The sequence below is a fragment of the Piliocolobus tephrosceles genome, unplaced genomic scaffold (assembly GCF_002776525.5).
Source record: "Piliocolobus tephrosceles isolate RC106 unplaced genomic scaffold, ASM277652v3 unscaffolded_35485, whole genome shotgun sequence".
In the NCBI taxonomy this organism is placed as follows: domain Eukaryota; kingdom Metazoa; phylum Chordata; class Mammalia; order Primates; family Cercopithecidae; genus Piliocolobus; species Piliocolobus tephrosceles.
The window spans coordinates 1-26688 of record NW_022319293.1 but is presented as its reverse complement, the minus strand read 5'-3'; the positions used below and the strand labels follow the sequence as shown (position 1 = coordinate 26688).

At 43.7% G+C, this 26688-nt stretch overlaps 1 protein-coding gene across 1 annotated transcript; it reads left to right on the top strand.

Annotated features, from left to right (window-relative positions):
• Positions 1-327: 327 nt before the first annotated feature.
• LOC113222834 (solute carrier family 35 member F2-like) lies at positions 328-9355 on the top strand (the record flags this gene model as incomplete). The annotated part of the gene is made up of 3 exons (XM_026452428.1): positions 328-380; positions 1955-2109; positions 8946-9355. Coding segments are annotated over 3 exons (394 nt in total), but the record flags the coding sequence as incomplete, so codon positions are not given.
• Between the last annotated feature and the right edge of the window lie 17333 nt (positions 9356-26688).

Below are 26688 nucleotides of genomic sequence, written 5' to 3'. Positions count from 1 at the left end.
AGGATTCCTGATTAGCATGTGGTAGAGGCATTTACCAGTAAGGAGTTTTCTTTTTTAGTTATTTCCAGAAAATATTAACACATTAACTTCCTAAGCTTATTCAAAAACAAAGCATAATATCACATTTCTTTCCCATACTTGACTGTTATTGCAGAGCACCTTTGGTTTTATTGTCACTTTTATTGAAGATAGTTATTTTTATATCCTAAGACAAATTCAAAAGTCCATGTAATTCCGCACTTTAGCTGAAGTATAGTGACTAAAATGCTTATAAAATAGTGAAAATTAGTATGTGGACCTCTCTGTGACCTCTTGTTTTAATCTCAGATTGATTGTGGAATATAAGGATATTGCCAGCATTCACTGGGACTGGAAAATTGGTATGTAAAGAAAGAAATCCTTTTAGTCAGCATTCTTTCCTTTAACTAACAAATGAACATCTAGAGGATTATATTGTGCTCTATTTTAATATTTAGACACCTTTGTAAAATCCCAGAGTGATTTAATACATATCAGCTATAGTGGTTTACATTGAGCTTTCTCTGAAAATTGGTAGATAAACTTCCATAAAAGTTAATTCTTAATCTTTACCCGCAGGAATAGCCTTTGGTTACTAGGGATCCTGAACAAGACTGGAGATTGACCTTTGGTCAAACCAGCTTTCAAGGAGACCTGTATCTTGGGTCCTCAGATTTCTTGCGAAGGTTATCTGCTTGATATAATTTGTGAAGCATTAACCTGAATCGTCAGTGGTGTGAAATCTCCCTCACCTCCCATTGCTCCTGTCATCTGATATTCCTAGGCATCTGCATAAATAAAGGAAAAGAAAGTGGTGATGGGACAGTCAGAAAAGATTTGAACCAGGTTTAATGATGGGGTGGGGAAAAGTTAAATATTACATAGGTGTCATTGAAGATTGTCTACCATGCTTGATAATTTAATTTAGTTAAATAACTTAGATTGCGGGCTGGGCGTGGTGGCCCACACCTATAATCCCAGCACTTTGAGAGGCCAAGATGGGTGGATCACCTGAGGTCAGGAGTTCGAGACCAGACTGGCCAACATGGAGAACTCCGTCTCTACTAAAAATACAAAAAAAAAAAAAAAATTATCCAGGCCTGGTGGCGAGCGCCTGTACTCTCAGCTACCCGGGAGGCTGAGGCAGGAGAATCACTTCAAACTGGGAGGCGGAGGTTGCAGTGCGCTGAGATTGCGCCACTGCACTCCAGCCTGGGCAACAGTGTGAGACTCTGTCTCGAAAAAAATAAAAATAACTTAGATTGCCAGAAAGTGTGTGTGTGTGTGTGTGTGTGCGCGCGCGCGCGCGCGCGTGCTGCGTATGGGATGAGATTAAAGAAGTGGTTGCAAAGCAGAGATAATTGCTAATGTAGGCAACATCCACATGGCAAGCACGGTCCTAAAGAGGATAATTATGTTGTGCTGCCTTGGAGCACTTAATTTAATGAGATGAGCAAAATACAGTGGACCTAATAACTGTCTTTGATGTCTTTAAAGATACTTTATTCTGAATCCAGTTATACGAATCATGTCCAACCAAACAAAAGCGAAGAAAAGATAATGATTTTTCTTGACACGAGATGTTGATTCTGCCTTTACTGGCCTTTTATTGCAGGCATCACTGTGTCCTGGCAGGGTGCATAGCAAGGGGTGGTAAGAGCAATGGACTCAGTCACCCTATAAGCAGGATTTTCTGACCTTGATCATCCAATACCTTGTTGGACTTTTGAGGTCCTTTATCTACATTACAACTTGCTGTTAATATTCTTTTTTCCAGAGAGCTCTGTGGTCTCATTTGCAAAGCCAACTGTTAACAAGAGGCTTTGTAGATAATATGCTAAAGGGTTAGGGAGTTTTATATGGCAGCCAAGCCTCAAACTCCTTTGTCTTATGATTTCTTGCCCTAATATTCAATATTCCATGTTTTTTTCCACAGCCCTGCTGTTTGTGGCATTTGCCCTGTGTATGTTTTGCCTTTATAGCTTCATGCCATTGGTGATTAAAGTCACTAGTGCCACTTCCGTCAACCTAGGCATCCTGACAGCGGACCTCTACAGCCTTTTCGTTGGACTCTTTCTGTTTGGCTATAAGGTAAACAAATAGAGCATGTTCAAATAAGAATACTTGCTTGGATCCAAAAAACGCAGCAGATTTCTTCAAGACTCTAGATCAAAAAATAAAACCTTCTCATCCTCTTGGCAAGAATTTCATTGGTCAGGCCTCCCTTTACTACTAGTGAATTAGAAAATGGGTTCACATAAGAATTGCCCTTCTAGGGTTATTCTAAAGAGTGAAATACGGCCGGACGCGGTGGCTCACACCTGTAATCCTGGCACTTTGGGAGGCCGCGGCGGGTGGATCACGAAGTCAAGAGATGGAGACCATCTTGGCTAACACGGTGAAACCCCGTCTCTACTAAAAATACAAAAAATTAGCCGGGCGTGGTGGCGGGCGCCTGTAGTCCCAGCTACTCCAGAGGCTGAGGCAGGAGAATGGCATGAACCCGGGAGGCGGAGCTTGCAGTGAGCTGAGATCTGGCCACTGCACTCCAGCCTGGGCGACAGAGTGAGACTCCGTCTCAAAAAAAAAAAAAAAAAAAAAAAAGTGAAATACATGGATTTCACCTTCGATGATATGGCCCAGGGCACTAGCTTATGGAATTGTTGACGCATGTTGCTAGGTGATAAACAAGCTGACCCAGAGCTGCTGTTGACCTTGAGGGACAGTGTAACTCAGCCTGAGCACTAGGAACTTTTTCATTCATTCTTTTTGCCTTGGTAGACAGACAAAAAGTCTGGAGTACCTGATGGAAAGGAAAGAGAGATGGCCAGCTTATCATGCATGCATAATTGGGACGGTTCTATCTTTGATAGTAATTTTGTATCTTTTTTTCTTTTTTTTGAGACGGAGTCTGGCTCTGTCGCCCAGGCTGGAGTGCAATGGCCGGATCTCAGCTCACTGCAAGCTCCGCCTCCCGGGTTTACGCCATTCTCCTGCCTCAGCCTCCCGAGTGGCTGGGACTACAGGCGCCCGCCACCTCGCCCGGCTAGTTTTTTGTATTTTTTAGTAGAGACGGGGTTTCACTGTGTTAGCCAGGATGGTCTCGATCTCCTGACCTCATGATCTGCTCATCTCGGCCTCCCAAAGTGCTGGGATTACAGGCTTGAGCCACCTTACCCGGCCATAATTTTATATCTTAAAGGTAATTCAGTCCAGTGGTTTTTCAGACTTTTTCTATCCACATCATCACAGCCTAATTTACAAGCGTAACCTGCTGCCATCAGCAGTGGGTCCTATTACATGCACTAATTCTCAAGGCAGGTGGGGTGGGAGGGAATATATCAGTATCTCCAGGGGAAGCAAGAGAGCAAATATGAAGTTTGAAAAAATAACATCCTCAGAGAGTCTGATATACCTTTCCTTCAGAACTGATTGAGCCATTCATTGTATTTTATTTTATTTATTTATTTATTTGAGATGGAGTCTCACTCTATTGTCCAGGCTGGAGTGCAATGGTGTGATCTTGGCTCACTGCAACCTCTGTCTCCCAGGTTCAAATGATTCTCCTGCCTCAGCCTCCTGAGTAGCTGGGATTACAGGCATCCTCCATCGTGCCCAGCTAATTTTTGTATTTTCCTAGAGATGGGGTTTCACATGTTGGCCAGGCTGGTCTTGAACTCCTGACCTCAGGTGATCTGCCCTCCTCAGCCTCCCTAAGTATTGGGATTATAGGCATGAGCCACTAATACCTGGTGGAGCTATTTATTTTAGACATGGAGGAACAAAGGCCTGGGGAGGTGATGTGCAGCTCAGTGACTTACCCTTAGTCAGCAGCTGGTTAGTGGTAAAACCACTACTAAGTCTTAGTTGTCAGTCTTCTATCAGTCCAGGCTTCTTGCCACTGCACTTTCCACCTTAATTTCATTGTTAAGATGAGAATCTCAAGCTTATGATTGCATCATGTTAAAGTCTCAAAATCAGAGAGAACCAAGTATATAGATTTTTTTTTCAACTTGACAGCTACTTGGAAAATTCCTAGGGCAGCAGGTTAGTAGTTCTCATCTTTTTTTTCTTAGATCCATGGCTTGCTGAGCATTCTTTTCAAAATCTTAAGCCCCTTTTAAATGCTTAAAAATTCAGAACCCCAGTCTTTATTTACCATATTATAAATGAAAATGGATAAATTAAAAAATAATTCATTAAGAAAATAATAAATTCATCATGTTAGCATTTTTATGAAAAAATGTATTTTTCAAAATAAAAAAATAGAAGAATGTCATTGATTTATATTTTAAAAATCTCTTTACTGTGTGGCTTACTAGAAAACACCTGGATTCTCACCTCTACTTCTTCCTTCTGCCTTGTGATATCACATGTCATATATCTTCTAGAACATTTCATTGTGCATTTGCAAGATGATGAAAGTGAAAAGGGCATATAGCATTTTAGTATTATGGTAATGATAGTTTTGAGGGCCAGGCGTGATGGCTTATGCCTATAATCCCAGCACTTTGGGAGGCTGAGGTGGGTGAATCACCTGAGGTCAAGAGTTCGAGACCAGCCATGGCCAACGTGGTGAACCCACCCCCCCCCCACTAAAAGTACAAAAATTAGCAGGGCGTGGTGGCACATGCCTGTAATCCCAGGTACTCAGGAGGCTGAGGCAGGAGAATCGCTTGAACCTGGGAGGCAGAGGTTGCAGTGAGCCGAGATTGCACCATTGCACTCCAGCCTGGGTAACAAGAGCAAAACTCTGTCTCAAAAAAAAAAAAAAAAAAAAAGTAATAATAGCTTTGACTGTATAGATTCCTCCCCAGCATTTTAGGTTTTAGGATTTTGGATTATACTTTGAGAACCCCTGCTTTAGAAATAATCTCTTTTCAGCCTGGACAACATGGCAAAACCCCATCTCTACAAAAAATAAAAATACAAAAATAATTAGCCAGACATGGTAGTGTGTACCTGTAGTCCCAGCTACTGGAGAAAGAGGCTGAAGTGGGAGGATCACTTGGGCCCAGGGAGGTTGAGGCTGCAGTGAGTCATCATCTGACACCACCACTGCACTCCAGCCTGGCTAACAGAGCGAGACCTGCCTTCTCTCAGCGTGCCTTCAGTAAAGGATTATTGACCTGCTTCCTGTTTTCCTCACAGTCATTTGAGCAGATAGTTAGGATGTTGGCCATTACCTGATCATTTTAGTTTCAGTAGAGGCTATCAACTATATTTCTTTGTCCTTGTAAAATTTTGTATCCAGACAAATCCTTATTTATGCTATTCCCAGAAGTCAACCATGAACTCACAACACTTAACTGAATTATTGATACATTAAGCTCAGTGGATTCTCAGAAATTTCTACTTAAGGAATGTAAACCTTTTTGCGTTGCAAGGTTACATGTCAAGGAACCAGCTGTTATCTTTGCAGACTTGCTGGTTAAGGTATTCCTGAACTAAGACTGAAGGAATGTTTATAGCTTATTGGTACCATCATTTTTAAAAAGCCAGGCTGGGCATGGTGGCTCACGCCTGTAATCCCAGCACTTTGGGAGGCTGAGGTGGGTGGATGATGAGGTCAGGAGATCGAGACCATCCTGGCTAACATGGTGAAACCCTGTCTCTACTAAAAATATAAAAAATTAGCCGGGCGTGGTGGCACATACCTGTAATCCCAGCTGCTCAGGAGGCTGAGGCAGGAGAATGGCGTGAACCCAGGAGGCAGAGCTTGCAGTGAGCCAAGATCATGCCACTGCACTCCAGCCTGGGCAACAGAGTAAGACTCTGTCTCAAAAAAAAAAAAAGCCAAAGTGTGCTGGGCACAGTGGGTCACATCTGTACTTGGGGAGGCCAAGGCGAGTGGAGCACGAGGTCAGGTGATTGAGACCATGCTGGCCAACATGGTGAAACCCCATCTCTACTAAAAATACAAAAATTAGCTGGGCGAGGTGGCACGCATCTGTAGTCCCAGCAGGAGAGTTGCTTGAACCCGGGAGGTGGAGGTTGCAGTGAGCCGAGATCATGCCATTGCACTCCAGCCTGGGCGACAGGGTGAGACTCCATCTTAAAAAAAAATTAAAAAAGTAAGATAAATAAATAAATAAAGTCAAAGTGAATCAGAGAAGTCATCATGATGGGCCCAGATTTTTTTTCTGAGAGCTAAATTGTCATGGACTACAATGTCAGCCTTGTTTTTCTGTGATGCTGTGGCTGCATTTCATCTGGCCATCACTAGGAGTGCTGGTGTTTCTATACAGCAGTTGCAGGCCAGTTGGTGGCTGGCTATAGTTTCAACTGCTTTTAACTTTAAAATGAAAAAATCCCTTTCTTATGTCATTTTTTGGCCACATAACTTTACTATTCTCAGAATCGGAGCATGCAGTTGATAAATTCCTTTCCACTTACTTTGGGTTCCTTTGTCCCTGAATGTCTAATAGTTCATTCTTAGATCAGATTTTTACTATTTTTGGTCAAATGTTTCAAGACTTATAGAGCAAAGAACGGGTCTTCTGAAATCTTCAGAATAAATTACAGAGGTAGAAAAAACTCAGAGCATAATGAAGACACCTAGCACTTTAGAAGCAGTTTTTTTCTTTTGTTTGTGACAGAGTCTCGCTCTGTCGCCCAGGCTGGAGTACAGTGGTGTGATCTCAGCTCACTGCAACCCCATTCTGGGTTCAAGCGATTCTTGTGCTTCAGCCTCTCGAGTAGCTAGGATTACAGTCACCTGCTAACAAACCCAGCTAATTTGTGTATTTTTAGTAGAGATGGGGTTTCACCATGTTGGCCAGGCTGGTCTCAAACTCCTGACCTCAGGTAATCCACTCGCCTTGGCCTCCCAGAGTGCTGGGACTATAGGGCATGAGCCACTGAGCCTGGCCAAGAAGTAGGTTTTAAAGGCAGATTGTAAGCTTAACATACTACAAGTTTTAAAAACTGTGTCTAACTTTGACTCTAATTTTTTGAAGCAGACAGTTGAAAAAGAGGCTCAGAATTTTTTACACTCATCCATGTCAGACCTTAAGCACTCTGCCTCTCCTGAAATTGATCTTGAGTGAATATTTGCTGAATAAAGTAACTGCAAGAAACTTCCTGCATAGATCCAGACACAAAGAATTTTACAAGACAAAAAAGTAAGCACCTCTAATTCAGGAGACTTACTCAATCTCTTTATTAGTCTCTCCATGCTAATAAAAGTGACTCAATTTAATCACCTGCCTTCTTAAGAGAGACATAATAGTTTTTCTTCTGAACATTTAAAAGCCACCAAACCAAATAGAACAGATTTTGAACAAGTTATATAGGTTTTTTCACAGGTAACAGTGAACACTTTATGGGATAGCATCATTACTTTTCAAAATACCAACTTCAGGCTGGGCGCAAGTGGCTCACACCTATAATCCCAACAATTTGGGAGACCGAGGTGGGTGGGTCACTTTAGTTCAAGAGTTTGAGACCAGCCTGGCCAACGTGGTGAAACCCCATATCTACCAAAAATACAAAACTTAGCCAGGCATGGTGGTGAGTGCTTGTAGTCCCAGCTACTCGGGAGGGTGAGGTAGAAGAATCGCTTGAACCCAGGAGACAGAGGTTGCAGGAGCCGAGATTGCACCATTGCACTCCAGCCTGGGAGACAGAGTGAGACTCTATTTAAAAAAGAAAAAAATACAGACTGATTTCTTTAATACTTCAACTTTTGTATGGATTTTCAGCTGAAATAAGAGGAAATATACAAAGTTCTTAATAGAATTTATTTAGACTTTTGGGGTATATCATTTTTCCATATATATACCCAATGAATTCGTGTTCTGTCCTCATTGCATTTTGCTCTGGGTGGTGGTTTTCAGTCTTAGGAAGGGGAAAGCTGGGGAAGGTCACCAAAAACTCCATCCATACTTGTAAAATGTCTGTCAGAATGGGCTTCTGCTCTATTTGGTCCTTCCGGGAACAGAGAGCCTATGAGATGCCTCTCACAGGGCTCTGTTCCCTGTGATTGTCCTCACTGGACCTTACACCAGTCACCTCTCTTTGGGCTTCGGATTCTTCTGGTATCTTAGACTCTTTCTAGCTCTAAAATTCTGAATCTGCTCAGTCCACCATAAATTTTACCGTGTAGTACTTGCCTACAGAGACAAGATAATGTATTACATTTTAGCAAACTGAATTTCATTGAATAGCACACATTGAGAGGCTGTAGAGCACATGCCACTTCTGTACTTCCACATTTCATCATAGTCTTATGTTCCTCTGTTTCATACCAATATTGTAGGCTGTGTCTAGGGTCTGAACGGGGCTCTCTGTGATATCCATGATGACCTTTTATTTTCTCCACTAAGTGGGATTATATGCAGAGTGGGGTGTAGCTGGATTATGACAGAGAAAAGCAAAGATCCATTTCTCCTAAAGATCCAAGGATCCAGGTGGCTTATGTGCTGGGTGCTGTTGGCAGAGTCCCATCATTCACCAGCATACAAAGGAAGGTTTTGTGCATTAGCATCTCTTTAGGCAACTTTCAGAAAAAAGATCATGAGGCCAGGCATGGTGGCTCATGCCTGTGATCCCCCACACTTTGGGAGCCTGAGGCGGGCGGATTGCTTGAGCTCAGGTATTCGAGACCAGCCTGGGCAACATGGAAAAACCCCGTCTCTACAGAAAACACACAAATTGGCCAGGTGTGGTGGTGAGTGCCTGTGGTCTCAGCTACTCTGGAGGTTGAGGCGGGAGGATCACTGGAGCCTGGGAGGCAGAGGTTGCAGTGAGCTGAGATCGCGCCACTGCACTCCATCCAGCCTGGGCCACAGAGTGAGACCCTGTCTTACAAAAAACAGAAAAGAAAAAGATTATGAGAAGGTAATCCTCAAAGCACAGTTGGCAAAAGCCAACAGCAGGGATGTGTATGTGAGGGGCACAATTCACTACCTGTTCTTCTCTTCTAGTTTTCAGGACTCTACATCCTGTCCTTCACCGTCATCATGGTGGGGTTTATCCTGTACTGCTCCACCCCGACTCGCACGGCCGAGCCGGCTGAAAGCAGCGTGCCTCCGGTCACCAGCATTGGGATTGACAACCTGGGGATGAAGCTGGAGGAGAACCTCCAGGAGACCCACTCTGCTGTCTTGTAGCTGGAGAAGATGGCGCACCCAGCCCCCACCAGGATAAAGCAGAGCCTGCTGTTTGCTGAGGGGACACTTGGGGAAAAATAGCAGACTCAGAGTGGACACTCTACAACCCTGGCTTGGATCCAGTGGTTAGGTTTTAGAAAGGAACACTAAACAAAGTTCAAAAGTAGAAATACCAAACTAGAGCAGAAACCAAGCTAAGAGTGTGTTTCTGTGTTTGAGGACCAATACCTGTTCGTGTCAGGGAGATGAGGTGCGGACCCCACACTGGGGTCTTAGAGGCACCAGTGGGAAAGCAGGACTAGGGAGAGATCCAGGAGTGAGCCAGCCTCAAGCCAGGGCGGGAAAGCAGGCTGTCCAGGCTGGGCTTGGTGGTCAGGAACAGGGGCAGCTCACGGTGACTCTGGAGTACGTTTCCTCTGTCAGAGGCTTCGAGTTTTGTTTGTTTTTTTTTTTGTTGGGGCAGTTATTGTCCACAGGTCTTTGGGTACAGATGAGGCCTTGGGGCTGACTGCATGTGGCAGAAAATGGGTGGGTCAGCCCTTGAAAACTCCTGAGCTATAAGTGTGAGTACTGTACCAGCATTAAACTGGAGTGCAGTAAACCTAGGAATCCTCCCACAATTGTTTTTTTATTTGTTTGTTGGAGACGCAGAGTCTAGAATGCAGTGACGCAATCTCAGCTCACTGTAACCTCTGCCTCCTGGGTTCAAGTGTGAGTAGCTGGGATTACAAGCATGTGGCCCCACGCCCAGCTAAGTTTTGTATTTTTTAGTAGACATGGGGTTTCACCATTTTGCCCAGGCTGGTCTTGACCTCCTGACCTCAAGTGATCCACCTGCCCCAACCTCCCAAAGTGCTGGGATTACAGGCATGAGCCACCACGCTCGGCCTGTTTTGTTTGTTTGTTTTTATAGAGAGGTGGGGTTTCGCCATGTTGCCCAGGCTAGTCTCAAATTCCTGAGCTAAAGTGATCTGCCCACCTCGGCCTCCCAAAGTGCTAGGATTACAGATGTGAGCCACTGTGCCTGGCCTATTTGTTTGTTTGTTTGTTTAAAACATTTCTCCATCACTCATTCCAGGTCCCAGAGCAAACTCTCTCTGCTCTCAGAGCCTGTGACACTGGATATGTGTTCCACAGTTTCAGTCCCAGGTCATACTCTCCAGCATTTTTCAGAGCTCCATATATATGTAGATGCCATCCTTTCTAAAAACTTCTCACGACCTCTTGGAATATCCCTATTGATCTCATTTTATTTAGCATTAGCTCAAGAAACTAAGTCTTAGTGCACATTATCACAACAAAGAAAAAGCTTTGTTTTTATAACTGGTAAAAACAAGAAAAGATTATCATCAAAATATAAATGAAAATATAAAATTAATAATTTCTCTCCAAAGAGTATGCCTGGGAGCCTCCAGTTGTTAAAAGAGGATACTATTACTACTTCTTATCAAAAATTTGTAATGCCCTGTGATTTTTATGATACTTCAATACAAAGTGTTAATATGTATCATCAGTATAATAACCAACAAAATGCCACTTTAAGAAAACTCTGTTATGTAAATTTTTTTGTAACAATGTAAGAAAGAAATGGGGAGTAAGTGTTCACATCATTCAAAGGCTTTGAATTCATGGAAATAAATCAACTGTGTGGTTTATTTGATTAACCGGTTCCCCTTGTGGACTTTTTTTTTCCAGTAAAACCTTCCTTTAAAACCCTTGTGGATTTTTCTTTTCTTCTTTTTTTTTTTTTTTTTTTTAGACAGTCTCACCGTGTCCCCTAGGCTGGAGTGCAATGGTGCCATCTCAACTCACTGCAACCTCTGCCTCCTGGGTTCTGCGACTCTCCTACCTGGACTCTAGGCACACGCCTCCACGCCCAGCTAATTTTTGTATTTTTGGTAGAGATGAGGTATCACCGTGTTGGCCAGGCTGGTCTCGAACTGACCTCAAGTGATCCACCCACCTCAGCCTCCCAAAGTGCTGGGATTACAGGCATGAGCCACCACGCCCGGCCCCCTTGTGGATTTTGAATGACTTCATATTCAATATTTCTTCATATTCAATTTTTCAGGGTCATATCCTCTGTGGGGTGAGGCAAGCCTGTCTATTTGGGGACTATGCTGGGATTCAAGGGAATTCAGAGCAAGCTCATCGATCATTTGCAGGAATAAACGTTTTCCACTTCGGAATTACCACAATGAGTTTTTTACTTTTTTGAGTGAAGTAACGATTCATTTTCTGCAACCAATTAAAACTGCCTTTTCAATTGACATTTAGTTTTCACTCCCTAACATTAACAACTATGAGAGTGGGAAGGGTTATGTTAAAATGGTTGGCTCTTTTGGGAAGACTTTCAGTTTGATTAGCACACTGATGGTTTATTTTTAAATTTGTGCTATTTTGCTCATTGTTTCATTTTATTTACACCAGTGACAGCTGCAGTCAGAACTACAGTTGCTGATCCTCCAAGATTGCTGTTTGGTGAGCAGGGTCATTCACAAAGTCTTTGGTTACATATTTGGGTGTTTAGGATACATACACACGGTGATGGACTTTAGAAAAAGGAGGTAGGCCAGGTACAGTGGCTCAAGCCTGTAATCCCAGCGCTGTTACGGCAGGTCTTTGTACTTAGAGCTCCCAAGATGGTGGTGGGCTACTCCCAAGATAGGGCGGGCCACTCCCAAGATGGTGGCAAGCCTTTTGTTCTCTCACCTGGGGTTCTTGGCCTCACAAATTCCAAGGAATGGAACCTTGGGCCATGCACTGGGTGTTACAGCTCTATTAGAAGCTGTGCGTCTAGTGTTCAGCTCGATTAGGACCAATCTGGGCAGTTAACCCTGCAGGAACAGTGGCCAGCCGTTCGCCCCATCAGGAGCGGCAATGGGCACCTCGCTGGATCAGGAGCATGGCGGACACCCTGCCGGATGCGGACAGGTGGAAGTCAATGGTGGGTCTGCAATGGCCGCAAACAGCAGTGGTGGACGGCTCAGCTTGAGCCGTAACAAACACGGACCAGAAGAGTGTGCAGTTGCAAGATTGAAGAGTGAAAACAGAGCTCCCATACAATGGAAGGGGACCCAAAGCGAGTTGCCTGATCCGGCTCAAATACCTGGGTTTATATCCCGATCATTGTCTCCTCCCCTTGCTCTTAGGCGATATATGATTTGACTATTTCTTTATCTCCTGCTTTTAGCCTAATTTGTATTTTAGTGAGCCCTCTTTACTACCTGATTGGTCGGGTGTGAGCTGAGTTACTAGCCCCGTGTTTAAAGGTGGGTGAGGTCACCTTCCCCAGCTAGACTTAGGAATTCCTAGCCTAGGAAATCCAGCTAGTCCTGTCTCTTAGCACTTTGGGAAGCTGAGGCAGGCAGATTACTTGAGGTCATGAGTTGGAGACCAGCTGGGTTAATTAACATGGTGAAACCCTGTCTCTAAAAAACACAAAAATTAGCTGGGTGTGTTGGCATGCACCTGTAGTCCCATCTACTCGGGAGGCTGAGGCTGGAGGATCACTTGAGCCTGGGAGGTTGAGGCCCCAGTGAGCCAAGATCACACCACTGCACTCCAGCCTGGGCAATAGACCCTGTATCAGAAAAAAAAAAAGAAAAGAAAAAGGAGGTAGCATTTTTTGAACCCTAGGAAACAATCCAAATCTCAATTTATCTCTATTAACTTTTTTTTTTTTGAGATGGAGTCTCACTATGTTGCCCAGCCTGGGATGCACTGTCCCGATCTCGGCTCACTGCAACCTCCGCCTCCTGGGTTCAAGCAATGCTCCTGCCTCGGCCTCCCAAGTAGCTGAGACTACAGGCATGCGCCACCACGTCCTGCTAAGTTTTGTATTTTTAATAGAGACAGGGTTTCACAATATTGGTCAGGCTGGTCTCGAACTCCTGACCTCGTGATCTGCCCGCCTTGGCCTCCCAAAGTGCTGGGATTACAAGTGTGAGTCACCATGCCTGGCCATCTCTGTTAACTTTTAGAGATATACTTTGTTTACATATTCAAAAACATAAAATTAAACATTTTTAGAGAATGATCTTCGATGTATGTATTATATCAGAAAATACACCACCATAAAGGTTAATATTATAACATAATTGAGTTACCTCACTTGAATCTGAGTGTTCAGATTCAAAACCTGAAGTCACCCCTTACGACCAATATGATTTGTGTCCCTCCTCACTAAACAGATATTGAATGTTTATCATGTCTAAGTAGTTTTTTATGTATGTGTACCAGTTTATTATAAAGGATACAGATGAAGAGATGTGTAGGGTAAGGCATGGGAGAAGGGGCGAGGGGCTTCCATCCTCTCCCTGGGCACACCACTTTCCAGAAACCTTCACGGCTTCAGCTATCCAGAAGCTCCCCGAATTTAGTTCTCTTGGATTATGTTTTGCTGAGGAGAGTCTGGCTCTGTCACCCAGGCTGGAGTGCAGTGGCTCGATCTCAGCTCACTGCAACCTCCACCTCCCGGGTTCAAGGAATTCTCGTGCCTCAGCCTCAGGCACGAGCCACCATGCCCAGCTTCTTTTTGTTGTTGTTGTTATTTTTGGTAGATACGGGGTTTCACCATGTTGGCCAGGCTGGTCTCAAACTCCTGCGCTCCAGTGAGCTGTCCGTCTTGGCCTCAGAAAGTGCTGGGGTTATAGATGTGAGCCACTGCACCTGACCCTCTTGTGTTTTTATGGAAGTTTCCTTATTCAGCATTCCTTCCCCCAGGGTATAGGACTCTCTGGGGAGGGTCTGAAGACCCACAATCAGAAAAGTGGGCAAGGTTCGAGTCCTGCCTTGGGGTAGGTGAATGGAGGGCAGAAGAAACATTCTGTTTCCTGAGGCCTTACCCAACATAACAAAAGACTGTAATGGGGCTATGGGAGTTAGGAACCAGGAACTGGATGCAAACTAATATATATCATGACACCATAGGCCACCTCTGGTTTTCAACCATGGATCCCTTACAGCAAAATAAATATACACAATCTTTAATCATTACTTTAGTCCATCATATTGTGTGACTGTCTCCCAGGCAGAGGTCACTCAAGTTTGCAAGCTTCCTTTTAATCTTGTCAGACTCCAAAAGCAGGAGCAGTCTTGACAGGCACACTGCTTCGCCCTTTCAGGCACCTGCGATCATCGAGCTAAGAGACAGCTCTGAGCCTCTTTAGAGTCATCATTAATATGATATTGGATTTTCCTCAATTTATAACCCACTTTTAAATTTATTTATTCTTGGCTATTCCTCCTGTTTTCCATTTGTCATTTAATTTTACCCCAATTTTTCCACTTTTGGAGGGGACATTAGGTTTGGCCACTGTGCTGATTCATGTCGCTGGTAGCAGTACCTGTCTAGCAAGTGCCTCCCCCTCAGTCCATGCCTATTCATAGAAGGAAGGGTCACATCGATTCTGAACTAGTGAGCCTTTTTTTTTTTTTTTTGAGACAGAGTCTCACTCGCTCTGTCACCCAGGCTGGAGTGCAATGGTATGATCTCAGCTCACTGCAACCTATACCTCCTAGGTTCAAGTGATTCTCCTGCCTCAGCCTCACGAGTAGCTGGGACTACAGGCACACACCACCATGCCCGGTTAATTTTTGTATGTTTTTAGTAGACACGGGGTTTTATCATGTTGGCCAGGCTGGTCTCGAACTCTTGACCTCAGGTGATCAACCCACCTCAGCCTCCCAAAGTACTGGGATTACAGGCCTGAGCCACCGTGCCCAGCCTATATTTATTCTTAATCCCACTTTTTCCAGATGGGGTGAAGGCACAACCAACCCCTCATCAGGCCCGTAGGAATTCTGACAAAGTTTAAAAACATAGTGACAGTTTCCTGCTTAGAAATCATTCCTGCTTCCAGCTCTTGTAGTTACAGCCCTGGCCCTAGGACCACTGCATTAGGTAGTAGAGAGAAAAAAAAATTTTTGAGGTGATTTTGAAACCACCTTTGCAAAATTATAACTGAGACAATGAAAGAGCTCTAACCTAACCAACTCTATCTTGCTTCTAACCTCCAAGCTGTCCTTGTTTATTCCTGGGCATAGGCTGAACTAACTTTGGGAAGAACTGTTTATAGGTTATAGTTTTAAAACAAAGATGAGGCCAGGCATGGTGGCTCACACCTGTAATTCCAGCACTTTGGGAGGTGGAGGCGGGCGGAACAACTAAGGTCGGGATTTCAAGACAAGCATGGCCAACATGGTGAAATCCTATCTCTACTAAAATATAAAAATTAGCAGGGCATGGTGGTGGGTCCCTGTAATCCCAGCTACTCAGGAGGCTGAGGCAGGAGAATCGCTTGAACCCAGGAGGCGGAGATTGCAGTGAGCCAAGATCATGCCGTTGCATCCAACCTGGGTGACAGAATGAGACTTTGTCTCAAAAAATAAAAATAAATACATAAATGAAAAATGGTAACAGCCCTTTCCCCAAAAGAAGCCTCCTTGCCTGGAGATTGAACTACTAACATCAGCCACAAGATTAGAAATTATGGTTTAGGAGTCATGCAGCTGGAGGCTACAACATTCTGACCCTTTCTAAGCTGCTCCTATGATCAGTGCTTGAGATATTTTGCAGACCTTGTACTTGATGGATCAGCTGGCACCACCTAGATTGACTAACTGGTTCATCTGATCTGTGGCCCTCACCCAGGAACAGATTCAGTGCAAGAGGACAGCTTCCATTCCCTATGATGTCATCTCTTACCTAACCAACTAGCACTCCTGGCTCACTGACTTCTCCCCACCTACCAAGTTGTCCTTAAAAACTCTGCTCTCCAGAAAGAAACTTAGTGGAAAAAAAAAAAAGTCAAGCCCCTTTCCTCCTTTCTCCGTCAATGTGATATGTGTTTGACTTCGCTTCTCACTGTGTCTTCTCACAAGACTTTCAGATTAAGCGAGTCCTGGCCAAGAAACAAAAGCAAAATTGTCCCATTTCCCAGTGGATTCACAAGAAAACTGGTAAAAAGGTCACAATCACATTACCATATCAAGCTGAGAATGTCACCACTATCTGGAGAGATACACATGTTTTATTGGGAATATATTTTTTATGTCTGAATCTGTTATGAATGCATCCGTTGGCTGGCTTCAGTAATAAATATGTGAAACATTTTATTTCAAAAAAACAACAAAAAAAACCCTCTGCTCCCCAAATGCTTAGGGAGACTGATTTGAGTCATAATAAAACTCTGCTCTCCCACACAGCTGGGACTGCGTGAATTGCTCTTTCTCTATTGCAATTTCCCTGTCTTGATAAATCACCTCTGTCTAGGCAACTGGCAAGGTGAACCCACTGGGCAGTTATAATTTGGGGAAGAAAGAAAAAGTTATAATCATTATACCAGTGGATCCCTCCCTTGGCAAGAATTGTATAGTCATTACCGACATCCTCCCCAGCCCCCCTTCCCCAGATCAACCAGAAGGAGACAAAAAATCTAACGGGGGAGATTCAAGTTCCATTCATTTTGAGTGTGAGCACACACTCATGAAGGTGTGTAAGCCAGCCGTTCATAATTTTAGGCAACCAATGTTTCAATTGTCCATTCTTTCTCTATTACTCTAAGAAGGATATTTCTCCGCCTATTGTTGGACGTTATGAGTTGTGTGCAAGTAGTTTCAACTTTCCCAATAATGTAAATAATCAAGGAATTTGAAAACCTTGACCTCTGACTGTAGTTATCATTTAGTCCAGTTCCCTTTTTAAAGATAAAAAGGGAAGGCATAGGAAAGTGATGTGATTTGCCTAAGTTTTGTGCCAAATAAAAATGGACTCCTAGTTCATTACTGGATTCCTAGTTCATTGCTAATTGTCAGACTTAGCAGAATGTCAGAAACACTGGAGATGCTTTTAAAAACAGAGATTATCAAGTCCTATCCCAGAACTACTGAGTCAGTCTCCAGGGGTGGAGGCCAGGGATCTCTGAGCACACATTTCCTAAAATATTTTGCTTAAGAATAAACCTGGGCTTGGTGTGGTGGCTCACACCTTTAAACCCAGCACTTTGGGAGGCCAAGGCGGGAAGATCACTTGAGGCCAAGAACCCAGAAGTTTAAGGTCAGCCTGGGTAACACAGTGATACCTTGTCTCTACAAAAAAGAAGAAAAAAAGAAATTAATCAAGCATGGTGGCACCCATCTGTAGTCCCAGCTCCACTCAGGAGATTGAGATAGGGGATTGACTTGAGCCCAGATATTTGAGGTTGCAGTGAGCTATGATTGCCACCACTGCACTCCAGCCTAGGTGACAGCAAGACCCTGTCTCAATAATAATAATAATAATAATAATAATAATAATAATAATAAATAAATAAATCTGTATCTTTATAGGGATAATGGTGTAGTAGAGAATCTCAGGTGACAAAAATCCCATCTGTCCCTCAAGGTTGATCTCAAATGTAGTCTCTTAGGAACGCTTTCTCAATCTGGGTCCTACCCACCTTTAAGCTTCCATAGTCTTTGCTCGTATCTTCCTTTTAGCACTTAGCACACAGTGCTTGCGGTTTACATACCTGCCCTTCCTCACCCCAGCTGGAACTCCTGCAGGTCAATAGTGGCCATTTTTCCTTTTTTTTTCTGAGATGGGAGTCTCACTCTGCACCAGGCTAGAGTGCAGTGGCATGATCTTGGCTCACTGCAACCTCTGCCTCCCAGGTTCAAGCAATTCTCCTGCCTCAGCCTCCCGAGTAGCTGGGATTACAGGCACCCACCACCACGCCTGGCTAATTTTTGTATTTTTTTAGTAGAGACGGGGTTTCATCATGTTGGCCAGGCTGGTCTTGAACTCCTGACCTCAGTTGATCCTCCCACCTCGGCCTCCTTAAGTGCTGGGATTACAGGCGTGAGCCACCGCACCCAGCCCCTTTCATCTTTCTAGCCCATTGGTCAGCTTACCTCTTGGGTTAAATAAACTTTACCTTTGGTCCCAGTACAGAACACTGAATGGGACATTGACCTAAAGTAAAGCCTTCTATGCAGACACATGTGGTTAGCAAGTTGTCCTACCCTGTTCTCTTTCCTCCTGTGCCTTTTAGTCCTAGTCGTTCCCCTTGCCTGCTCCTCACCTGGAGAGGGGCAGAGGAGTTCCAATCTAGGCATCCCAAGTTAAAAAACAATGTTCCAGAGAAGCAATGGTATGAATGACAGCTGCTAAATCATAATACTGTGCAAGGCTATGCGTCCTGGTTTAAAGAAATTTGTGAGAACTGGGAGTTTAACCAGCCCATATAACACTGAAAAATTTATTTTCAAACATCTGGTTTACATGAGATCTTAAATTTTAAAAAAATATATTTTAATTAATCCAATATACTTAAAATATTATTTCAGTATGTGTCACTAGCCACATTTCATGTATCCAATAGCCACATGTGGCTGGTGACTACCCTGTTGTACAATGAAGTCTTAATTTCTTCAAATTAGACTGTTAGAATAGGTGGACAGGCAAACATGAACACCAAAGGAGAGGGCTCTCACTAAGGAACATTAGGCAACCATCCGGCAATGGTCAGGCGGTTTTTAAACTCTGTAAAATAATAATCGGTCACAGCCGGCACCAGGGAAAGGCAGTCTCCCAACAGATAGAAAACACCTGAAGCTGGTTATCAGCCACTTCCCAACAGGCTCTTAGGAGCTGAGTGCGCGCGCTCACCCATGCACACTAAGATGCAAAATGGCGGAGTTTAACTGGTATATGTGAAAGTGACACCAGCAAAATCCTCTCCTTACAGTGTTACCCCAGTCCAGTTACACAATATACTTCATCTATACAACACTATAGAAAATGTAGCAACTCTGTTATACTATTCATCAGTAGGGTTTGGGCTTTTTGTTTTTTTGTTTTGAGACGGAGTCTTGCTCTGTCACCCAGGCTGGAGTGCAGTGGCACCATCTCAGCTCACTGCAAGCTCCGCCTCCCGGGTTCACGCCACTCTCCTGCCTCAGCCTCCGAGTAGCTGGGACTACAGGCGCCGCCACCACGCCCAGCTAATTTTTTGTATTTTTAGTAGAGACGGGGTTTCACTATGTTAGCCAGGATGGTCTGGATCTCCTGACCTCGTGATCAGCCCGCCTCGGCCTCCCAAAGTACTGGGATTACAGGCTTGAGCCACTGCGCCCTGCGGGTTTAGGCTTTTTTAAAATGCTTTTTTTTCTAATTTAATGAGGCGGGGAGATGGGTGGAGGAGCGGAGGCTATGTTGCAACTATGTTGCCCACGCTGGTCTCCAACTGTTGGGCTCAAACAATCCTCCCACCTCAGCCTCCCAAAGTGCTCTGATTACAGGTGCGAGCCACCAGCAGTGCTTTTTTGTTTGTTTGTTTTCTTTTTTGAGACAGAGTTTTGCTCTTGTTGCCCAGGCTGGAGTGCAATGGCACAATCTCGGCTCACTGCAACCTCCGCCTCCCAGGTTCAAGCGATTCTCCGCCTCAGCCTCCCAAGTAGCTGGGATTACAGGCATGTGCCACCATGCCTGGCTAATTTTGTAATTTTAGTAGAGAGGGGTTTCTCCATATTGGTCAGGCTGGTCTTGAACTCCTGACCACAGGTGATCCGCCTGTCTCAGCCTCCCAAAGTGCTGGAATTACAAACCAAGTCCGGCTTGGGTTTTTTTTTTTTTTTTTTTTTTGTTTTTTTTTTTTTATGGCATGAATGTCTACAAAAAATATTTTAAAATCAATAAATACTGTTCTAATAGGCTAAAAAAGCATTTAGAGGAGGTTTTCTTTTTTCTTCTTTTTTTTGAGACAGAGTCTCACTCTGTCGCCCAGGCTGGACTGCAGTGGTGCGATCTCAGTTGTTCAAATGGCCTTTTAAAATTGGTACGAATTATTTCATTTTCTTCTCCAAACGTGTTTGCATTTTAAATTAAGATTGCTGGAAGAAGCTGGGTGCAGTGGCTCACGCCTGTAATCCCAGCACTCTGGGAGGCCGAGGCAGGTGGATCATGAGGTCAGGAGTTCAAGACCAGCCTGACCAATATAGTGAAACCCTGTCTCTACTAAAAATACAAAAATTAGCTGAAGACAAAGTTGTCTTTAGCCTCTTAAGGAATTGGTACGTATTTATGGGTGGACCTTCCAGCAGGTGGCGCTTTAACTATCTCGTAACAACCTAAAGACCGTTTGCATAAACAATAGTGTTGTCATTTTATAGTGCTTCTATAATGTCCCGTAAATCAAAGTGCTGTGTTTTGTTTTAAAAAGGGTATTATAAAGACTGTCCTCATCAGGGGCTGCCTTTGGTTAACAGATGAATAATTGTTGGAAGCTAAACAATGGGTACACACGGACACACAGACTGGAATAATAGATATTGGAGACTCCAAAAAGTGTCAGGGTGGGAGGGAGGTGAGGGTTGAAAAATTACCTGTTGGGTACAGTGTTCATTATTTGGGTGATAGGTACACTAAAAGCCCAGACTTTACCGCTACCCAACATACACATGTAAGAAACCTGCACTTGTACACACATATATACGTAATAAATATATATAATATATATAAAATGTATATTATTTTTTCTTTTTTCTTTTTTCTTTTTTCCTTTTCTTTTAAGCCTCTGTGGCACTGGTATGTCAGGCCAGGTTTCCATTACCAACCAGAACAGTCAGTTTCCAGTAACCCTTTTCTGATGAATGTGTAAGTTAAACATTAAATAACTGAAGAAACTGATGCCTGAGTGTGAGCGCTGGAATGTGAAAACAAACCCATTAAGATCTGGCCTGAGTTTTCTCCAGCCCTAAAGTCTGATCAAATAATGAAAACATTCTTACACATACGACTCGTGCCAGACCTCATTCAAGATGAAGAAATTTTCCAAGACTCTAGAGAAAGCTTTCCAGACCCTAGACCCTAAAGATTAGATATAGATCGAATGAAACACTGCCGCTTGTAGGTGCACTCCCACATATAGGCGTATAACTTAGAATATGTATAAGCACTGAAAAAAAGACCTTGTAAATTTGAGTTGGTCCGATGAGTTACTCCGACCTCCTCCCTGAAACTGGTTGCAGAAATAAACTCCCTTCTTTCTCACTCTGTCTGCATCTCATTATTGAACTATGAGAACAAGCAGCTGGACCCCTCATTCTGTCTGGGTACACTGGCAGAGGAACAGACATATAGATCAATTGGACGTAGGAAGAAACTCACACAAATATGCTGAAACTGATTTTTGACAAAAGTGCAAAAGCAGTTCAATGGAGGAAAGATAGTCTTTTCAACAAGTGGTGCTGGAGCAATTGGACATCTACCGGGAAAAAAATAAACATTGACTACATTGGTTAGAAAAAAACTGTTGAGGCCGGGCATGGTGGCTCAAGCCTGTAATCCCAGCACTTTGGGAGTCCGAGACGGGCGGATCACGAGGTCAGGAGATCGAGACCATCCTGGCTAACACGGTGAAACCCCGTCTCTACTAAAAAATACAAAAAACTAGCCGGGCGAGGTGGCGGGCGCCTGTAGTCCCAGCTACTCGGGAGGCTGAGGCAGGAGAATGGCGTGAACCCGGGAGGCGGAGCTTGCAGTGAGCCGAGATCAGGTCACTGCACTCCAGCCTGGGAGACAGGGAGACTTCACCTCAAAAAAAAAAAAAAAAAAAAAAAAAAGAAAAAGAAAAGAAAAAAAAAAAGAAGAAAAAAACTGTTGAAGAACTGGGGTCTCAGCTGGGCGTGGTAGCTCACACCTGTAATCCCAGCACTTTGGGAGGCTGAGGCAGGTGGATCACCTGAAGTCAGGAGTTCGAGACCAGCCTGGCCAACATGGTGAAACCACGTCTCTACTAAAAATACAAAAATTAGCTGGGCGTGGTGGCTCATGCCTGTAATCCTAGTTACTTGGGAGGCTGAGGCAGGAGAATTGCTTGAACCCGGGAGACGGAGGTTGCAGTGAACCAACACAGTGCTACTACACTCCAGCCTCAGTGACAGAGTGAGATTGTCTCAAAAAAACAACAAACAAACAAAAAAACAACAAAAAAGAATTGGAGTCTCAGAAAAGTTGAAACATCTGTCTCAGGTCACACAGAATTTGGTGGCTAAGGTAAAAACAGAAACCAGGATTTTAACCTTTCCGTTTAGTCAGCAGCCGAAGTCTCTGCTCTGTAAATTCTGAAGGGGTCATGGTTCCTGTGGAACTGCTGAGACAGCAAATGCAAATGCATCTCTAATGAGAGCTGCTAGGATGATTTTCTTGGAAAAACTAACTTGGTAGTACAGTTTTCTCTGCAACACTGGGGGCTGCCGTTTTAAGAAGCTGTCTATAGTTTGTTTCTGTGAGGTCTTATGTATGCCTAGTCATGATTCTCTTTTCTGTCATAATAATGGTGATGTGCCATTTCATCTACATTTAATCACTTAGTATCTGGACATATCCTCAGCCTTCAAGATATATCAATAAATCAGAGAAATTTAGCAGATAGCCACTTAGCTGATTAAAAGGCAAGAGATTTATGAGGAAATTAGGTAATGCTGACCAAGCATTTGTCTAGCAGTCTGATAAACGGTGTTTTGAGAAGTCTGGCAATATATAAATGGTGTATTAGGGGAAGTGAAGCCTCTTCAGAACAACAAAATTGTACCCACCCTTCATACATAAACCTGTAGGATTTAATGTTTCAAGCTTTCTTCTCCCAGTGCTCAAACTTTTACAATGTACCTCATTCCTTGGTTTAAATATTATCCTCTTCTAGCAATCTTTTCTTTTTTCTTTTTTTTTTTTCAGACGGAGTTTTGCTCTTGTTGCCCAGGCTGGAGTGCAATGGTGCGATCTCGGCTCATCGCAACCTCCGCCTCCCAGGTTCAAGCGATTCTCCTGCCTCAGCCTCCTGAGTAGCTGGGATTACAGGCATGCATCACCGTGCCCAGCTAATTTTGTATTTTTAGTAGAGATGGGGTTTCTCCATGTTGGTTAGGCTGGTCTCGAACTTCCGACCTCAGGTGATCCACCTGCCTCAGCCTCCCAAAGGGCTGGGATTACAGGCGTGAGCCACTGCACCCAGCTTCTTCCAGCAATCTTAATTTAAAATGCGAACACTTTTGGAGAAGGAAATGAAATAATTCGTACCAACTTTAAAAGTCCATTTGAACAATTATTAGCTCCAACTGACCATAAACAAGCATTCAGATGGTTCCATATATGCCTCACTCAATCAGCTATTACATTCACTGCCTGCCCATTGGGGAGGCCACAGTCTATACACAGTATGTGATGTAGAGAACTTGTAGTGCTAGTAGCTGGGGTTTCCATGCTGTCTTTGTCCATTTATGCTGCTATAACAGAACACCCAGAGAGCTCATTCCTTCTTCCACCATGTGAGGACAGTGTGTCTACAAGCCAGGAAGAGTGCCTTCACCAGACATGGATTCTGTTGGCAGCTTGATCTTGGAGTTCCCAGCCTCCAGAACTGTGAGAAATAAATTTCTGTTGTTCATGAGCCAGCCAATCTGTGGTATTTTTGTTACAGCGGTGTGAATGGACCAAGACATGCCTATTCTACTTTGCAGTGTATCAAAATCTTAATGGAATGGGAAAGGTCAGAAACAAACACTTTTTAAACATTCAACATAGAACCAAACATAAAGCCTTAAAAATAACAGGAACTCGGTAATACTGCATTTGTATTTGTTGATTAACTATGCTTTTACCTATGTTCTATCAGATCCTAAACTTGTGAACTTTTTGTTTGGGTAAGTAGTAATAATCCTACAATGTAACAAAGCAAAAAGTGATTTAATATTCAAGACATTGACCAAATATGGTATCTCTAAATTGCATATTAATCTTTTCCAGGAAGTTTCATTCTTGGCATAAGGCCAATGGGACAGAAAAAAGAATTTTAGAAGATGCTTGATGAGGAAATGCTACTCGTATTTAGGAAAAGGAAAGCTTAATTCAGTAAGTTATATTTTCTATGGTTGGAAGATATGCTATTGACAAATGACAAACAAAGTAAATAGAAGGGGAATGAGAGGAATATATGATCATTCCGGTGTTAACAAACATGAATGTTGGTGAAAATTACTACATTTGTGAGCTAGAATCTGCATATCTGAGTAGATGATTCACACTCTTATAGACTCTCCAGACGAATGCTTAGGATTGAAGAAACGGGTTTCATCATTAAAAAGCTGGATGATCTAGGGTTATTCTTTGTCACTTCCTTTTCATAACTCTCATTGATCTAGCAGTACTATGTGTCTGGCCATGGACTTTTTTTTTTTTTTTTAAAAGATGGAGTCTTGCTCTGTTGCCCAGGCTGGAGTGTAGTGGTGTGATCTTGGCTCACTGCAAGCTCTGCCTCCTGGGATCACCCACCATTCTCCTTCCTTAGCTTCCCAAGTAGCTGGGACTACAGGCATGTGCCACCATGTTCAGATAATTTTTGTATTTTTAGTAGAGACGGGGTTTCACCATGTTAGCCAGGATGGTCTCGATCTCCTGACCTCATGATTCGCCCACCTTGGCCTCCCAAAGTGCTGTGGACTGTTTTTTAAAAACATACACTGTCTTATTTAAACTTTACATCTTAAGGAGGCATAAACTATTTATATCTCTATTTAACCAATGAGGAAATGAAGGCTTGTACCAGGCAGGATAGAATTAGGTTATGCTACTATAACAAACAACACCAAATATCTTATTGTCTTAAAACAAGATTTAAGTTTTGGCTGGCTGGGCATGGTGGCTCACACCTGTAATCCCAGCACTTTGGGAGGCCAAGGTAGGAGGATTGCTTGTGCCCAGGAGTATAAGACCAGCCTGGGCAACATAGTGAGATCCCATCTCTACAAAAAAAAATTAAAAATTAGCCTGGCATGGCGGCACACATCTGTAGTTCCAGCTACTTGAGAAGTTGACGGGGGAGGATTGTTTGAGCCTAGAAGGTTGTGGCTAGAGTGAGCCCTAATCACACCACTGCACTCTAGCCTGGGCAACAGACCAAGACCCTGTCAAAAAAAATTATTTTTTGGCCATACTACAGTTCCACTGTGGGCTTCAGGTTTTGGTCACTTCCCTGACACAGGCCTGCTACCCAGGAAAGTATTAGAAATGCCAGCCAGATAAGTGATCTGTTGAGCCCAGGGATTTGAGACCAGCCTGGGCAACACAGTGAGACCCTGTCTCTACAAAAAAATACAAAATTAGCTAGGTGTGGTGGTGCTCACCTGTAGTTCCAACTACTCAGGAGGCTGAGGTGGAAGAATCCCTTAAGCCTGGGAGGTCGAGGCTGCAGTGAGCTGTGATCATGCCACTGCACTCCAGCCTGGTGACAGAGCAAGAACTTGCCTCCCACTCCTGCCGCCGACAAAAAGAGAGAATGAATAAAAACCTGCTGAAGTTTAGCTACACATGTTGCAGTACCTAAAACTTAGCATTTTTTTCTCTGTTGCCTAGGTTGGAGTGTAGTGATGTGATTACAGTTCACTGCAGCCTTGACCTCCTGGGCTCAAGTGATCCTCCCACCTCAGCCTCCTGAGAAGCTAGGGTCACAGATGTGCATCACCACACCCAACTAAATTACTAAATTAATTTTTTTTTTTTTTTGAGACGAAGTTTCACTCCTGTTGCCCAGGCTGGAGTACAATGGCGTGATCTCAGCCCACCGCCACCTCCACCTCCCGGGTTCAAGCAATTCTCCTGCCCCAGTCTCCCAAGTAGCTGGGATTACAGGCATCCGCCACTACACCTGGCAAATTTTGTATTTTTAGTAGAGACAGGGTTTCTCCATGTTGGCCAGGTTGGTCTCAAACTCCCGACCTCAGGTGATCCACCTGCCTCGGCCTCCCAAAGTGCTGAGATTACAGGTGTGAGCCACCACACCAGCCAAATTTTTTTTTTTTTTTTAAATAGAGATAGCAGTATCACTGTGTTGCCCAGGCAGGTCTTGGACTCCTGGGCTCAAGCGATCCTCCTGCCTCAGCCTCCCAAATTGCCGGGACAATAGGCATGAATCATCATGCCTGGTTATACTTAGCATTTTAATTTATGTGCAATCATCCCTTAAAGCGTCAACTAGACTTAGGCACTTAAAAGGACTGATTTAAGTGTCTACTGCCCAGAATGATTGACTTTTTTTCCTGCCCAGGAGATGCATCTTTTTGTTGTTGTTGTTCCAGAGACAGAGTCTTCTCTGTCACCCAGGCTGGAGTGCAGTGGTGCGATCTCAATTCACTGCAACCTCTGCCTCCCGGGTTCAGGCAATTCTCCTGCCTCAGCCTCCCGAGTAGCTGGGATTACAGGCACCTGCCACCAAACCCGGATAACTGTTGTATTTTTAGTGGAGATGGGGTTTCACCCTGTTGGCCAGGCTGGTCTTGAACTCCTGACCTCAAGTGATCCACCCACTTTGGCCTCCCAAAGTGCTGGGATTACAGGCGTGAGCTACCGTGCCTGGCCAGGAGTTTGCATCTTTAGGGGTCAAATAATTTTAAAATGTTCAATCCTCAAAACACAGAATATTCCCTCTTCTTTCACCACAGCAAGACCATCAACCCTCCTAAGGGATACAACTTTTTTTTTTTTTTTTTGAGATAGAGTTTCGCTCTTCACTCAGGCTGG